The sequence below is a fragment of the Pipistrellus hanaki genome, assembly GCF_964339955.1.
Source record: "Pipistrellus hanaki genome assembly, chromosome: 13".
Classification (NCBI taxonomy): Eukaryota; Metazoa; Chordata; class Mammalia; order Chiroptera; family Vespertilionidae; genus Pipistrellus; species Pipistrellus hanaki.
In genome coordinates this window covers 33,924,513-33,942,670 of record NC_140515.1, presented here as the reverse complement: position 1 = coordinate 33,942,670, position 18,158 = coordinate 33,924,513, and the positions used below count along the sequence as shown (strand labels likewise).

Sequence of the window (18,158 nt, the reverse complement as noted above, 5' to 3'; positions counted from 1 at the left end):
CTCCCTACATAGACTGGCCAAAAAGTCTGGGTTAAGCAACAAGAGCAGTGGGGACCCACAGAGGTAGCATTAGGACTGGGATAGGCAGTCTGGGTTGCAATGTCCAGGCAGCCAGTTCCACAAGTAGTAGAAGAGATATCCTGGCCTCAAGAAGTTCATGGAATGAGAGGGGTGTGGGAACATTCATCTTTCCTCTTTTCATTCCTATAGAAGTTTCTATTGTGATAAAACACCCTGACAAAAATCAGGATAGCTGTAGTGAGAGAAGACAAAATAATGCTACTCAGACCTCCCTCAAATTGTCAGTGACCCTTTTGATACAGGTCCAGATGCAGTCATTCTCTGAAGTCTCCTACTTTGATACTACCTATAATGTGTCAGAAACGACAAGAATGATTACTACTGATCTACATATAGTGGCATTTCGAACCTGGAAGCTCTCTGCAACCATGTTGCAAAAGCAAGCTGAGATTGTATACGACTGATCTAACCAGCATTATGAGAACAAGTCCCTGAAAGATGTCACCTGCACCCCTCTGGGTTATATATTTTCTCTATGGATACCCAAAATGGGCAATAAAATGTCGGCCTCCAGGGGAAGGATTTTGTTGCCCAAAGAGTTATAGAACTCACAGTCAAAGTGAGCAACTTCACAGATGCTACAAAGAACTCACTTTGCTAACACACCACAGAGTGGCTCACAATACCTTCCTGGGAAGATAAACAAACCACTAGTTTCATTCTGTTGTCCAAATTCTAATACCAGATATAGTTACAGAGGGACTAGAAGAAATAGTGTGCTACCTGTCCTTAACCATGGCAGAACAGCTAACACTACTGCCCAGCCATCCAAGGCAAACAAGACTCACTAAAATTCACCAGTCAAGGTGGTGATGGGTAATCAAATAAATCTGCTGGCAGAACAAGGTCGTGTTGGTGTTACTGCCAGAATTTCTTGGTGCATGTAATAGTACATTAACAATTCGAGGAACTTAAAAAACTGAGCTGGTAAATACCTATGCTTAGGTGGGATGGTTATCGGTTGTACAGTTTTAGCACCTCCCTCTCACTTTTTGACCTTTAGTTGTCTTAGTCCAGGCATTTGGGGTGCTTGGCAAACACCATTCCAGGGAAGCCTGATCTTCCTCCCAGCTCTGGTTCTCCTAATTACCCTTGTAAAGTGCTGCCTCCAAATGACAGAAAGGCTCTAGGAGCAATCCAGGTACATACAGGTTGTCAGCCTTTCAGTAGCAGAGCAGGAATGGGGAGTGGAATATTGACAGTCTCCTGCATGAAGTCTTTTGACCCCTTCTCCCCTCACCCACTCCGTGACTGCGTATGAATAGGCCTTGGGCCTGGAGCACTCTCTTATCAAGAGATAGAGTCCTCACAGCCTGTGCTGGGTTTATCACCTTTCCTGTTTCAGATTCAATATTTGTTCTTTTGTTCTGCTTAAGCCTGTGTGCCATATGGCATCTGGCCAACACTACTAATCTGTCCCGTGAGAGAAGGCTGCCCTGAGTTGACGCCTGGGAGGGATAGTTGGCCATGGTGGACTGACACACACTACTGAAGCTGATCTTGCTTTGCCCCTTCTCTATGTGAGTAAAGCACTGTTCCATCCACTGCTTCACTGTGTTGTTTTCCTTGGCAGCCCCAATGTCAAGATGCAAAAGTGTTGGAATTTCTACTTCTAGTGACAGACAACAGATGTCATTTACTTGACATATACAGAGCTAGAAAGATTTTGGTGAACTTAAGAGAAAGAATCTGAAGTGATTCAAAATAAATAAAAGGACTAACTGAAAATAGATGCCACCCAAGCACTAAAAGACTTTGATATGAGAAATCAAGCCTATGCAAGAAGGCAGCAGAAAAATTTTATACAAGTTAAAAATAAAAATAGTAAAGAGCAGTATAGACAAAATGGAAAAGATAGAGAATGGCAACCTAGTTCATGAGCATAAATACAAAAAAAGATTAAGCTATTTAGTTAAGCTATTAAGCTAACAGAAAGATAATCTCTAATAACTCATTTACTTGTGTCTTTCCACTGACTAAAGCATATACTATAAAACATATATTAACTGGCAATATTTAAAAGAAGTTTGCCTTATTTAGAGGGCAGGCTGGGTTATAACATCAAAAATTATAAAATCAAGACAACAGATATCAACTATTACACTGTACACTTAAAACTAATAAAATACTATATGTCAATTTTATCTCAATAAAACTGGAAAAAATGCAACTGATATTTAAAATGTAATCTTAAAAAAAAAGGGCAGTCCCTTCTGGGTAGCTCAGATTGTTAGAGCATCATCCCCATATGACAATGTTGTAGATTCAACCCCCAGTCAGGGCACATATAAGAACTATTGAATGCATAAATAAATAGAACAATAAAATGATGTTTCTCTCTCTCTCCCCCTTCCTCCTTTTCTTTCTAAAATAAAAAAGAAATTAATAATTAACTTATTAATTAAACCTTGGCCAGTATGGCTCAGTTGGTTGAGCATCATCCCATGGACTGAGAGGCCTCCAGTAAGATTCCAAGTCAGCAATATGGTGGTCAAGGCACATGCTGGGGTTTCTGGTTGGATTCCCCAGTAGTGGGCATGAAGGAGGTATCCAATGGAAATTCCTCTCTCTCCCTTCATCTCTTAAAAAAACTCACAAAAACATATTTTAAAAAAAGAACAAGTTTTATTTGCTCATTTGAAAAGGCATAGGATGAATCTGAATGCAGAAGCCATACTGTACAGAATGAGCAGTTTCAACCATACTAAAGGTAGAGAAGCAAAGGACTATACTCCTCAGAGGAGTGGGAAAAAAGGACAAGGAGATTAAAGTGGGAATGCTAAAAAAGGAAAATACTAACACCAAGTCTAACTAATGTAATTGGAAATTGCAGGAGATTATAAAGTCATTCTACTAAAAACAGTATTTCTTACGTGATTTTATCAACATCATACAAGAGAAACCCAAATTTTCCTCAACACCATACAGAGAAACCCACCTTTTCCTTTATCTGGACAGAGAATTTCTACAAACAAATGCAGTTTACTGATTTTAAAATGACAGTTTTTTGTCTTTTGATAAATCATATCAAATCAGTATTATTCCCAGAATTTGTGGTCACAAATAAATTCTGTTAAAACTGGTGAATGTTATTTAAATTCAGTAGGATACTCTATAAAGGGGTGGGGGAGAAGGAAAACTGGTATGACAGTGGTGGGAAATAAAATACAGGACTCTACACAAAGAAAACACAGAATCAAGCTTGGAATTTATTAGTGAAGAGAAAAGCAATTGCTAGAGAAGATAAATTTTCAGGAAAAAAAATCACTATGTGCTAACAAAATTTTCCTTCAAATGATGTAGGGGAGAAGGACCCCTTTTAATCTTCTATTAAAAATTAACAATTCTGAAGCTGAGAAATCAACTTGTGAGGATCTTCATACACTGAACTCTCTCTTACAGCAAAAATGGCCTGCAAAACATCCTTGGGACCTTATATTATTACAATTTATATAATTTTGTGGTTTTCAAAATATCTTTGATAATACCTCATGCAATTTAAAAAATAAATCACTGGGGAAAACCAAGATGGTGGTGTAGGTAAATGCCAGTACTTGCTGCCTCCCACAACCACATAAAAATTACAAGTAAAATACAGAACAACCATCATTCAGAACCACCTGAAATCTGGCTGACTGGAAATCCTTTAACTATAGAAGTAAGGAAGAAAACACTCTGAGATTGGTAGGAGGGGTAGAAATTTTGTATTGGATTTTTTTAAAATATCTCCAAGGCCTCCCGGGAGAAACAGGGGGTGCCAGCCTCATATCAGGCCAGGGTTCCAGAGCAGGGAAGAGAAATCCCTATAACTTGGGGCTGTAAAAACCAGTGGGGATTGTGGCTGAGTGAAATGGAAGCTGCTGAAGTCCCTTGCTGACTCTGGGGAAGATAGCTGTCATGTGATGAGTTGCCTTATGGAGAGACCTGCTTGGCAAGGAAAGGAAGTTTGCCAACAGCTAGCAAGGATCTGAGGCAGAATCTGACCCTTTCAAGCTTGGAAATGACTGCAATCCCTGGCCAACACTTTGACTGCAGACTTGTCACAAACCCCGAGGCAGGGTCATACAGCTAAGCTGTATCCACAATGTCAGAAAATAAATGGTGGTTGTTGTTGTTAAAATCCTCTACATGTTGATAATAGTAAGATAGAAAGAGGCTTACTATATTACCAAATTTGCCTTAAAAATCTAAGAATATAATTACATTAAAAATAAAATGTCTTCCAATAGCTGTGATAACTTTTAACAGTTCAAATAATCTATAATAATAAAAGCATAATATGTAAATAGACCGAACAACTGAACAGCAGAATGACTATCCAGATGACCATGCTATGACATGCACTGGTGCCAGGCCAGCCAAAATGGGTGCAATGTATTTGGTTGGGGGGCCCTGCCATCACCCCATGATTGATGGGGTAAGGAGGGGAAGGAAAGCCCTGATAGGCCCTGAATGTTGGTCAGGCCTAGGGACTCTAGCCGAGGGATCTCGGATTGCAAGAGGGCTCAGGCTGGGCTGAGGGACACCACCCACTACTGAGCACAAATTTTGTACACTGGTTTTCTATTGGAATATAACTTAGTAGACAGTTAAGACACCCATGAGCAGATAGGCCAGGTACAGGTCACCAGGATGGAAAGCCCTATGGGCCTAACAACAGGCAAAACTGGGAAAACAAGGACCTCACCCCTAGGGTAACCTTTCTTCCTCTAGAATATTGCTAGTGACACAGTTTAGACCACATGACCTTTCATATTGTTCGTCATGTGGTTGGGACATTCCCTAACCACATGTATCATCTTAGATTTCCACACTATTATAAATATTGCCTAGTAATAAGACAAGCATACCTTCTATCAAAGCCTGGAATACAGTAACTTACCCTATCATGAAGAGTCCAACCAACATATTTTAGGTAACTGTCATTTAGGAAAGCATCACTATACATTTTCATCCATACTCCAATTTCTTCAATACAAATGGCTCTAATCTCAGCAATAGCATCACTAGAGAAGGAAAAAAGAAACAAAAACCTGAATAATATGAAAAGCCAGAACATACTCCGTACTCATATTCAGCAAGCAATAAATATTAACATTATTCATAATATTGTATTTAACATCTGAAGGACTCCAACTTGAGTATCTTCTATTCTTTAATATGGCTCCTGTAGAATAAAAACTACCAATACCAAACTAAAAAATAATGCTTTTGGAAATCATCTTATTTCTGTTCATATATCCATTGAACTAGGCACTTGGAGTTTTCTGAAAGCCTCACAACTATAATATTATGAAGTCAACAAACATGTTAAAATCTTCTGAGGAAATCAGAGTACCAACATCCAAATACAGAATAATGTAGAGCTAAAAAATTGTTGTTCTAAATAGCTGTGAATCTATCTAAACTGGCACACATGTAATAACATAAATGAAAGTGATTTTTATGACAAAGACACAAACTAATATATCTATGAGGCAAAATTGCAGAAGCAAATATTATTTGAAAACATAAGCTATTTTGCAAAATCCAAAACCTTAATGTAATTGCACAGGATAGAATTTACATTTAGTCACAATGGAAACAACCTTGGTGACTACACTTTGAAGTAGTGGTGGAACCAACCCCAAAAGTCAGGTATCTAGGCTCCATCCCCAGATGGCTTTACCTCACTATAAGCACCCAATATTCTGAAATCTTCCTCCTCTCAAATCTGTGAATCATGAGCAAATATAATGTTCATACATTTGCCTAATCTTTCAACAGGTTATTAATTCTGGCGAAAAATAAATAAATAAAATCATACTAAACACAATAAAATGAATCCCAACTTTCTTTTGTAGATCGTCAAAATTTCTGATTTATCATGCAACTTAAAAATTTAAGATAATTTTAAATTACCCAATTAATATAAATAAATCATCTATTATTTAATTTGGCAATAATTTAGCTGAAATTTTAATATTAACTAAGGAGTTTTTCTTAGTTGCTGTTTTTGTGATAAAATGGATGTTGGCACTCTTTGCTCTAATTAATCTCAGTTATTTCTAAGTCCCCATCATTCCTTAAAAATAAAAATGTGAGAAACCTTCTTTCAAAGCTACATTACTAATCACAATCTTTAGTTTTCCTGTATTATTTGTTGTTAATACCTTTTCTTCATGGAGAGATTCTATAGCATAGAGGCTAATGGTACAGGCTCTGGAGCATGACATCCTGAGTTCAAATCCTGGCTCTGCTATTTACTAGCTGTGTGGCTTTAGGTAAATTACATCCTCTTTCTTAGATTTCATCATCTGTAAAATAGGGATAATAACTGTACTTGGAGCTCACAGAGTTATTGTGAGAATTAAATCACTAATAAAAGTAACACTTAAAAACTGTGACTGGCACTTACTAAACCTTCCATAACTGTTTGCTATTATAATTTTTTAAAGTGCCATCACCCTAGTCATTTATAGACAACTAAAGGCCTACTGCATGAACTTGTGGATGGGTGGGTCCGGTGGGCCCACCCTAATCGGGGGTGGGGTGGGGGGTCAGGGGCAATAGGGGGCGGAGCCAGCTGGGGGAGGGGCCGTGGGCAGTTGTAGGCTGGCCCCACTCCCTGGTTGAACTCCTGGTCAAGGGGACAATATGCATATTAGCCTTTTATTATATAGACCACATGTGTCAAACACAAGGCCCGCGGGCCAAATCCAGCCCGCCAGGCCTTGCAATGTGGCCCGCACCGCGCTGTCATCACTGCACTCCGCTGTCAGTTTATGACATTGTCAGTTTATGACTGTTCAGTAAACCATTCGGCCCGAGATTTAGGCTGGATTTTAGATTTTGGCCCCTTCTCTGATTGAGTTCGACACCCCTAATATAGCCAATAATGTATAAAAAGTAGCTTTACTACAATTGCAAAATGATGTTCCTAAACCACTATAATACTGAACATAAATGGCTCACGGACATTTATTATTTTTGAAATATGAAAATTTCAGATATAAAAGTTATAGAGACAATAAAAATATTTCAACCGTAGTATTTTAGTTCTTAACTTAGCTCAATGCTTACTACATACCTCTTACTGATGCAATTCCCTCCCCAAGAATAAATGACTATTCTTTTTAAAAATATATATATTTTATTGATTTTTTTACAGAAAGGAAGAGAGGGATAAAGAGTTAGAAACATCGATGACAGAGAATCATCGACCAGCTGCCTCTTGCATACCCCCTACTGGGGATGTGCCCACAACCAAGGTACATGCCCCGACCAGAATCGAACCTGGGACATTACAGTCCGCAGACCAACGCTCTGTCCACTGCACTGAGCCCAACGGTTTCGGCTAAATGACTATTCTTTATTCAATGACTATCATTCCCATTTGTATCTTCATGCTTTAAATTTTTATGTACTGTTTTATGTATTTGAAACATTACATAATTAATATCCTATAGATCTCCCTTCAATTTGCTTTTTCAAAAATTGGACAGGTTTTGTTTTAATTCTCGCCTGGGGATATATTTTAGAGGAAGGGAGAGAAAGAGAGAAATATCAATTGGTTGTTTCCCAGCCAGGGATCAAATCCACAACCTAGGTATGTGCCCTGACTGAGAATTGAATCTGCAACCTTTTGGTGTATGGGACAATGCTCCAACAAACAGACACCCAATCAGGGCCATACTATGTTTTGACATGCATACTAATTCACATAGCTCTAGTTCCAATATATTAATTTTAACTAACGTTTAGTGACCCTTTCTACAAATACTTTACCAATTATTTATACATTCTCACTGACAACATCTAAGTTGTTTCTAAGTTTTTGCTTTATTAACAATGAATGCCAGGAACATTCTTAGATAGTCTCCTGTGCACATGTGTGAGTTTCCCTAGAGTCATGTTTCTCAAGCAGTGTATCACTACCTATGGGCACATTATGAAATAAACTGAGTGGTAACAAAAATATAAAAATATTTAGGATAGAAAATATTAAAACAATTCACATGTGGCAAGGCACTAAGTTTTTTTTCGTGGAAGACTGTGTACATGATGTAGGACATGGTCAACTAAGCCTATGAGGCACTGCTTTATAGTACCTGAGAAGTGAAATTACTAGGTAAGAAAGAGTACACATTTTCAGTTTTATTACCGTTTCCCCGAAAATAAGACAGTGTCTTATATTAATTTTTTCTCCCAAAGTTGCGCTAGGTCTTATTTTCAGGGGATATCTTATTTTCGGGGAAACACAGGTAGTATTAACCAATTTCTTCATAAATCAATGCTTCATACATCCCTGTCTATCACTTGGTACTATTTAATATAAATTTCCATCTTTGTAAAGTGCAAATTGATGTACTTTGTCTTCTACTGGCTGTCCATATAAAAACAAACAAAAAATAACAGCAGCAAAAATAAAACAGCCCCCCTCCAAAAAACAAAATACAACCTCTAAACACCTAAATCACATTTTATTAGCTTTCTCAGTCCTATTCAGTAGTCATCACCCAGAGATCCACTGGACTTATTCTCTGCTGTGCTCTATTACCTTTAAAAAATTAATTCTAAAACAAACACAAAAAACCAAGACACAAAAAACTAGGCTACCCTTTTTACCACACAAATTTCAGAAGCTCAGACTGAGAACAAGATAAATAGGATAACAGAATAATTAAAACTATAGAGACGACTAAGCATGGTAGCTTCACATATACACAGCTCATTCATTACCATTGGCATTACCATTACGAATGATATTGAGATTATGGGTGGCTAATTCCTAAAGCTAGAGAATATAAAGGTTTAGCTTTATTTCAGAAGGAAAACCTTTTTCATAATATCTTTTATAACCATCTCTAAGTCTAATTTCTAATATCTTTTTATCTTGCCTACTAGACTTCTAAAGAGCCTTGGAACATGGCTCTTTTCTGTATGCACCACCACCATTTTAACAGCTTTCTTGACCTCTAGGAACTAACATTCTATTTAAGTAGATGAAGTATAAGTAAAATCTCAGTGTATTTCTAAATATTCCCTGACTTAATTATAGTATAATTTTTGTTAGTACAGATATTTTTCTCATGCAGATAAGTCCTCCAAACCTTGGTCTTCATATAAAATTTATTTTTAACAACTTAATGTTAATTTCCAGTGGCCTCGTTCCATTTAGAAAGGTATTGTTTAGCTGCAGATATCTGGGAGTTTCCAAAGCAAACATTAAAGAAGGGAGCAAAAGAGTAAGACAAGATGGAAGTTTAAGACAATCTTAACGAAGATTAATTTTTATAGCATTCTGGTATTGAAGACTTGAAATTAATAATTAAAAACGAAGTCAGGATACACTTTACTTAAAAATTCAAAGAAATTAAAACAAACTAGAAAAGAATAATTCTGGAGCAAATTTGTTGTTCACGCTATTTTATAGCATAAAAGAATGATATTCATTTATATGAAAAAACTATCTAATTTACTGATCTTCACAGTTAATATATGTTTTTTTGTTGTTGTTTTTTTTAGGAGACACAAAACTTTAATATCTGGACTTAAGCTTTCATTTTGCATTACTTTCTTGAAAGATGGAATATAAATATTTTCTGCTTACAAGAAAAAGAAATTTAACTTTAATGAATTTTAATTAAGTGTTTCTTATAGTATCCTTTCTAGTAAGAAAGTAGACTAAATTCAAATGACACAATATAAATTTCAGAGAATAACTCTTGGCTAATAGGGCTGTTTTGACACTTAAATTATCTCTCACACACAAGGATTCTTATGAGAGCTCTAGAGTGAGAAATAATTACCAGTTTCAAGAAGGTTCACTATCTAAATTGTAGCACACAATGAATTCATGCCTCAACCAATTTTGTCACTAATATTTGGCTACAGAAATTACATTTTCCAAATAGAACTATAGAGAACTTTTTCTTTTGGAAATAGCCTATGGGAGAAAGAAACAGCCGAAGGAGTTACAGACTGTAATAAGAACTTAAGAATAGAAATTATAACTTAAATAGATATGATTAAAACATGTTATTTAAGAGATAGTTAAATGTTAGTATTGAGCAGTACAAGGAACAAACAAGCATGTAAAATGATGGAGGGGAGTAAAAGTGGTTATGAAAGGCTTCTGAGAAGTAGTAATATTTAAGTGCAGACATAAAAAATGGAAACTCTCCTGTTTGCCAATTAAATCCATATATTTTATTTCATTATTTCAGAATGATCAGAGCTATTTAAAATGCATTAGAAATTTAATACATTTATAAAACAAAATATTTTTCATTTCACTTTTATTGTATTATCCTATATATATAAAAGCCTAAGCGTCCTTTATGACTGGTTGACCAGTTGCTATGACGTGCACTGACCAGTAGGGGCAGATGCTCAGTGCAAGAGCTGCTCCCTGGTAGTCAGTGCACTCCCACAGCCAACCTCCTATGGTCCCTCCACCTCCTCGGGCCAGCCAACCTCCCATGGTCCCTCTCCCTGGCCAGGAGGCCACAATTGGCCCAGCCCCAATTGGGACTGGATAAGATGGCCCTAGTTGGCCCTGATCTCTGGCCAGGCGTAGGGACTCCACCCATGAATGAATTCATGCACTGGGCCTCTAGTCAGTCATAACAGTTACAAAATATGTAGAAAGGCTTTGTACTACAGGAGTCTCATACAGAGCAGGAGGCATGATAAATTAGCATATTTTGCTAATATGCTAATTAGCAATTTATTAATCTTACTAGAAATAGAATTTTAGATATAAGATTAAAAACTGAATGTTAAAGATATATAAACACTCAAATAAATATATCTTCAATTAATATTCCTATTTCAACTATCAATTTAACTATCAATTAGGTCAAAGATAAAATGTTAGGCCTGGTTGGTGTGGATCAATGGTTGAGCATTGACCTATGAATCAAGAAATCATGGTTTGATTCCAGTTGGGGCACATGCCTGGGCTTCAGGCTCAATCCCAGTGTGGAGCGTGCAGGAGGATGCCGAGAGAGAGGGAGCTATGAAAGAACCTATTTACTCCAGCTGAGCAATAAAAAGCACATACATGTGAACCAAACCACCGAAGGCTGGGGAAAGAATGAAAAGAGCAGAGAGATCAATCTCTAGAGAAAACAGGGTTGGGAATACTTGCTGTACTAATGAGCCAGAGCAGAAAATACTTATAATTCACAAGATATAGAGAATAAGGAATGATATTATCTTATTATTGAGGAAAAATTAGCCTGAGACAAAATGTGGCTCTGGTCCATCTAACAACCATTTAAAAACAAGTCTTGATAGAATCAAACATAATTATGCTCCTCCAAAAAAGTTGATAAATACTTATATATAAAATTATCTAGCAATTGCTGAAACCGGTTTGGCTGAGTGGATAGAGTATCGGTCTGCGGACTGAAGGGTCCCAGGTTAGATTCTGGTCAGAGATATGTACATTGGTTGCGGGCACATCCCTAGTAGGGGGTGTGCAGGAGGCAGCTGGTAGATGTTTCTCTCTCATCGACGCTTCTAGCTCTCTATCTCTCTCCCTTCCTCTCTGTGGAAAATCAATAAAATATATATATTTTTAATTATCTGGCACTCAACAGAACAAAACAGTGCCTGGCATCCAATTAATATTGCCAATCTTACAAAGAAGCAGGAAAATAATCTATAAGGAGAAAAAAAATCAATACAAACAGAACTAGAAAATGATGCAGATGATAAACTTCTAAAACGGGACATTAAAACAGTTGTCACAGCAAATATTTACCTCTGCTGGTCACTTAGGCTTTTATATATGTAGATATATGACAATAAGCACAACGGAAGATAAGAAAGTGGAGCTAGCCGAAACCAGTTTGGCTCAGTGGATAGAGCGTCGGCCTGCAGACTGAAAGGCCCCGGGTTTGATTCCGGTCAAGGGCATGTACCTTGGTTGCGGGCACATCCCCAGTAGGGGATGTGCAAGAGGCAGCTGATGGATGATTCTCTCTCATCCATGTTTCTAACTCTCTATCTCTCTCTCTCTCCCTTCCTCTCTGTACAAAAATCAATAAAATAAAATTATATATATATATATATATATATATATATATATATATATATATTTTTTTTTTTTTCTTTTTTTCTTTTTAAAGAAAAAAAAAAAAAAGAAAGTGAAGCTATACTGGAGCAAAATTGCTATAATTTTGTCAAATTAAGTCATGTTAATGGTATATAGTTTCTAATAACTTATACTTCACATTTTAATCTCTAAAGCAACCAAAGAAATCTGTAAGACAAAAATTAATACCAGAAAAGGCTATTTCATTGTGATAAATAGGTCAACACAACAGGATATAATAGAGCACTAGAATATATTATTTTATATGTACATGAAATTTTTTTTCTGATAAATCCATTTGGTTGAGGAGAAAAAAAATCCCATCAATTGCAAAATAATTTCTCAGAGCATGTTTCCTTACTACAATGTAATTAATATAAAAATTATTAAAAATTAATTTAGAAAACCTCCAAAAATAATAACTTATAAGTCAAAAACATCACAAGTAATATAGGAAACTAAGAAAAAGGTGAGTAAATTAAAACAAAAAAAATCAGATAGGAGGAAATAGTAAGGAACGAAGCACAAATCAACAACATAAATATAAAACTGATAAACCTTTAAGCTAGACTAAGACAAAAAAGAGAGAAGACACACATTACAGAATCAGGAATGAATAAGGAGACATCAGGGGCAATCTTATAGAAATGAAAAGAATTATAAGGAAATATAATGAACATTATGCCATCAAATGTGCAATATACTTGAAATGAACATATTGCCTGAAAAATATATCACCATTATTAATCAATAAGAAATATAAAGGTAGGCCCTAGCTGGCGTGGCTCAGTGGATAGAGCATCAGCCTGCGGACTGAAGGGTGCCAGGTTTGATTCCAGCCAAGGGCACATGCCAGGGTTGAGGGCACAATCCCCTGGGTGGGATGTGCAGGAGGCAGCCAATCAACGATTCTCTTTCAGCACTGATGTTTCTATCTCTCCTTCTGCCTTCCTCTCTGAAATCAATAAAAACATTAAAAAACAAAACAAAACAGAAATAAAAAACAATTCCATTTACTACAATAATAGCATAAAATAAAAGCACTGAAAAATTGTACACCGAAAATCATAAAAAATTTCTCAAAAAATTAAAGGACATCTGAATAAATTAAGATGCAATCATAGATTGGAGGATTCAGTATTATTTAGAGGTTAATTCTCTCCAAACTGGTCTACAGATTCGTTATATTCTCCATCAAAATCCCAGCAAGCTTTTGCATAAAAATTGAAAGGCTAATCCTAAAATTTATATAGAAAAGTGTGAGAGGTATAATAATCCCAACCATTTTGAAAAAGAACAAAGGAGAACTTAACACTACTTGATATTAAAAACTTACTATAAAAAACTATATATTCTCACTTACATATGGAATCTAAGATAGTCAAATTCAAAGAAAGAGAGAGCAGAATGGTGGCTGCCAGAGGATTGGAGGGGTGGGAGGGAGTATTGGCGAAAATAAGGAAATAATGAACAAAGAATATAAACTTTCAGTTATAACATGAATAAATTCTGGGGATCTAGTGTGTAGTTACGGTGACTAGAGAAACAATCCTGTATTACAGACTGGAAAATTACTGAGAGTACATCTCAAATTTTTATCACCACATACACACAAAAAGGTAATTACTACTATGTGATATGATGGAGGTATTAACTAACATTACTGTGGTCATTATTTAAGAATATATCTGTGTATCAAGTCATCACATTGTATACCTTAAAATTACGTGTTATATGTCAATTATATATCAATAAAGCTAAAAAAAAAAATGCCACCTACTCTAAAGCTAAAGTAATATAGTTAGTATGACTACACAGACAGATTAGCAAATCCAGAAATAAAAAGTTGTACAATATTTATGGTCATTTGATTTTCAAAAACAGTGCCAAGACAAATCAATTGGAGGATAGTCTTTACCAAACGGTGCTTGGACAAATTAATATGCAAAAATTGGACTTATATCCTTATTATTGCACCATATGCAGAAATTAACTTTATATATGGTTCATAACTGAAAAGATTAAATAATTTAGACTTCTACAATAAAACACAGAAGAAAATTTTGGGTTAAACAAAATGCTCAAAATATGACATCAAAAAATTATCACATAAATAAAATCAAGAAATAAATTCATTTAAATTGAAAGCTTTTGCTCTCCAAAAGGCATTATGAAGCAAACAAACAGAAAGTGATAGGCTGGGGGGAAAAATAACTGCAAGTCATTTATGTGATAATACATTGTGTTCATGATGATTTATCATGAACACAAAAAAATACTCTTAGAACAGTAAATTTGTAAAGATGAAAGACTCAAACAATACTATGAACAAATTTTGACCTAATTGATATAAAGAAAAAGCACAATACACATTCTTTTCCTCGGCAACTAAAACATTTATCAAGAGAGACCATATTGTGAACCATAAAACAAGTCTCAATAAATTTAAAAACATTCAAATCATACAAATTATGTTCTCTGACTACAATAGAACTATTAAAAATCAATAACAGAAAGTTATTTAAAAGATCTAAGATATTTGCAAACTAAATACCACACTTCTAAATAACCCATGGGTCAAAGAAACGAGCCAAAATATAATATTTTGAGCTGAATGAAAATAAAAACACAACATGTGCAAATTTAAGGGGATACAGCTAAAGTAGTGCTAAGAGAGAAATGTATAGGACTAAATTCCTATATTAGGGGGGGAAAAAAGGTTTCAAACCAATTACCTCAGTTTCCACCTTGAGAGACTAAAGAAGAGAGAAAGTGAAACCCAAAGTAAGCATGTATAATTAATTAACAGAAGGTAACAAGTGTATGTATATGAGCCACTAATTCTTGTGAAATATGCTATAATGTTTTTAAAGTTCACAGGTTTCACAGAAAGACAACCTAAATTCATTTGCAATGTAGCATGACAAAAATAGTTAGGAAATACTATGCTTCTACTTTCATGCATATAGCTGAAGGTAAAGAAAAATAATGTTATGAAGTTGTTGTATTTTCTTCACAGACTGCTGGTTAATTTGACCATGAAACAAGGTGAGTACCACAGGACAGGAAGCAAGGCAATTATTAAGACAATCACATCTCATTAAGGGCACATTAACTTAAGATTACCTATCCCATCAATACAAATGCAAGTACATAGGGTGCTTCTAACAGTGTTATGTACTGAATTTGGAAGTGTGGCAGTGACAGCATAACAGTAACATTTATTTAGCTTTTATAACCAAAGATGTTTATCAGAAAACAAATCAAGACGAGTTTTTTATCTCTAGAACTACCTAGAACTACAAAGAATCAATAAATTATAAGTTTAAAATCTTCTAAATGATTTTAAAAATCCCTTACCGGTATCTATGAACAAATATACCCTTAAAAATAGAGTTCATCATATTTTCGATTTCATCCTGATTTTCTTGTAGCTGAAATAAAAAATAAATTAATTAAAATGTTGATTATTTTATTTAGAACAGTGGTTTTTAACCCTTTTCATCTCATGGCGCACACAAACTATTAAAATTCTGCTGCACGCACACACAAAACTTTTTATTTTGCTGATCTGACCAAAAAAAGGTATAATTTTGATCCATTCACAACTGATGCCTATTGTTGTGTTTGACAATCTCAGGGAAAATAGGTCAGTGCCTCTGACTAAATAGTCAGGTATTGCATGCTTTAAAAATTCTTGTGTTACACCAGAAAGCCTCTTGAGGCACACAGGTTAAAAATAGCTGATTTACAATGAAGAGTTCCAAATGATTTTAATAACTGCTAATTTTCATTTTGGGTAATTATCAATCCTTTTTCTCACTTATTGGGCAACATATTACCAGTATTATTGCATTACTTCTACAACTATACTACTGGATTTAGAATCTCTCTTTTTCTTAACACTAAAAGAAAGTGGTGCTAAGGTGGTGAGATTTCTATCTCCAAAATATCATTTGCTTTGGGAATAGTATTCAATTTCTATACCTCTTTTGTCCAAACCAGGTCCTTGGCTTGATTTTGCCTTTATTGGCAACAGATTTCCCATGATTATCATACTTGCCACTGTAGAAGAATTTCCTATTCTACCTAAAGTATCCAAATATGACTCTGCATCTGATTAGCTCATGACTGAGAGTAGGCTAAATTCCCAGTATAGGAGGCATACTCGAAAGTACCAAGGTTCCTGGCCATCAGTGGTGGAATGTAGCAACAAAATAAAGCACTACAGCAAAGATAATAAATTTCAGTCAACACTACTGATCAGAATTAAAGTTTTGAGTTTATTCACTGCTCAAAAGGAATAAAAACATTGATATAAAATTATATTCAATGTAATATTTCTTATTCTAATTTGTTTTGTGTTAATACTCAGTGAAATACTGGCTTTTATGCAAACTCCAATGTGACAAAACTCCTCAGACTTATTCCTTCAGACTTATTTCTTTTTAAATCCTCACTCTGAGGAAATGTTTTTTATGAACTTGAGAGAGAGAGAGAGAGAGAGAGAGAGAGAGAGAGAGAGAGAGAGAGAGAGAGAGAAACATTGACTGGTTGCCTCCCACACATGCACCAACTGGGGATCAAACCACAAGCCAGGTATGTGTCCTGACCTGGAATCAAACCCATAACCCTTTGGTATATGGGACTGAGCCACTCGACCAGAGCCAGATTTATTTTTTTGCTGTATACTGTTGCAGGTTTGACTGAAATAAGTTTAAGAATACTTTTATGGCAAAGCATTCACAATACTGCAACTTACTTGTAAGTTACACTTTTTTTGCACTTATTTAAAAAAATAATTTATAAGAATATATAGTTTGGTTAGTAGTACTGAAGCCACAGTTCCAAAATTTACTCCCACAGTATTACAAATATAGTATGTGTTCTGAGTTTAATTGTACCCCTCAAAAATTCATATGCTAAAGTGCTAAACCTTGCTACATCAAACCTTATTTGGAAATAGGGTATGGCAGAGATTGTGTAGGGTGGGGCCCATAATCCAATATGACTGGTATCTTTAGAAAAAGTAGAAATTTAAAGACTTGCACACACACAGGGAGAAAGAAGGCCATGTGAAGACTGGAATTATCTTTGAGTTGTAGCCCACAGAACTCTGAGGAAAAAAATTCCCTTTCTTTAAGCCATTCAGTTTGTGGTATCTATTACAGCAGCCCTAGCATGCTAATACAGAATGGATTATAATTTAATCATAAGTTTGCTGCTTCTTATTGCCTGTTATAACCCATTATTCATTGATAGAAATTTGTAGCAATGTGATAGTAATCCTTTTTCAATTTAAAATATAGACTTATACTGTAGATCTAAAATTTTATTTCTATTGAATAAAAATTACCTACTAAAAATCTAAAGTAATTTTCAACACATATATGAAAATTTCATTGTAAAACTGAGACCGATCTTATTCACAAGAGTGCCTTATACATTTAGCTAATGTGTAGGCTTCTGCTCTCGCCTAGAAATGCAGGCTTTGCTGGCCCTTAGGGTTTTTTGTTTTTGTTTTAATTTGTTTTAAAAAAAAAATTTTTATTGATTTTTTACAGAGAGGAAGAGAGGAATAGAGAGTTAGAAACATCGATGAGAGAGAATCATCGATCAGCTGCCCCCTACACACCTCCCACAGGGGAGGAGCCAGCAACCAAGGTACATGGCCTAGACCGAAATCGAACCAGGGACCTTTCAGTCCGCAGGCCGACACTCTGTCCACTGAGCCAAACCGGTTCCTGCTGGCCCTTAGTTCTTGTGTTGATACTTATCACGCTTTCTTTGCCCATAGCCTGATAATGTTTATGAGTTACCTAATTCCCGCACTACTTTTTTTCAAAAGTAGAATTGTTCTGTGACTCTCTTCTGCTATTAGACAGCACTCAGATAAACACTGGCTGAATACTATAGGTTCATTTTAAAACTTTGAGATCAAATAATATAATTTTTAAAAGTAAATTAAGAAAATATACAAACTGTTTTACAG

General features: G+C 35.5%; 1 protein-coding gene across 1 annotated transcript in view; it reads right to left on the bottom strand.

The window, feature by feature from the left end:
• STAG1 (STAG1 cohesin complex component) overlaps positions 1 to 18,158 on the bottom strand; it is a 240,384-nt gene that overhangs the window by 77,626 nt on the left and 144,600 nt on the right. Inside the window, exons 9-10 of the mRNA XM_084901751.1 lie at positions 15,527 to 15,600; positions 4,964 to 5,087 (exon numbers count right to left, since the gene is read on the bottom strand). Of these exons, the coding sequence (XP_084757877.1) occupies positions 4,964 to 5,087; positions 15,527 to 15,600 (198 nt within the window). The remainder of the gene's footprint in view (positions 1 to 4,963; positions 5,088 to 15,526; positions 15,601 to 18,158) is intronic.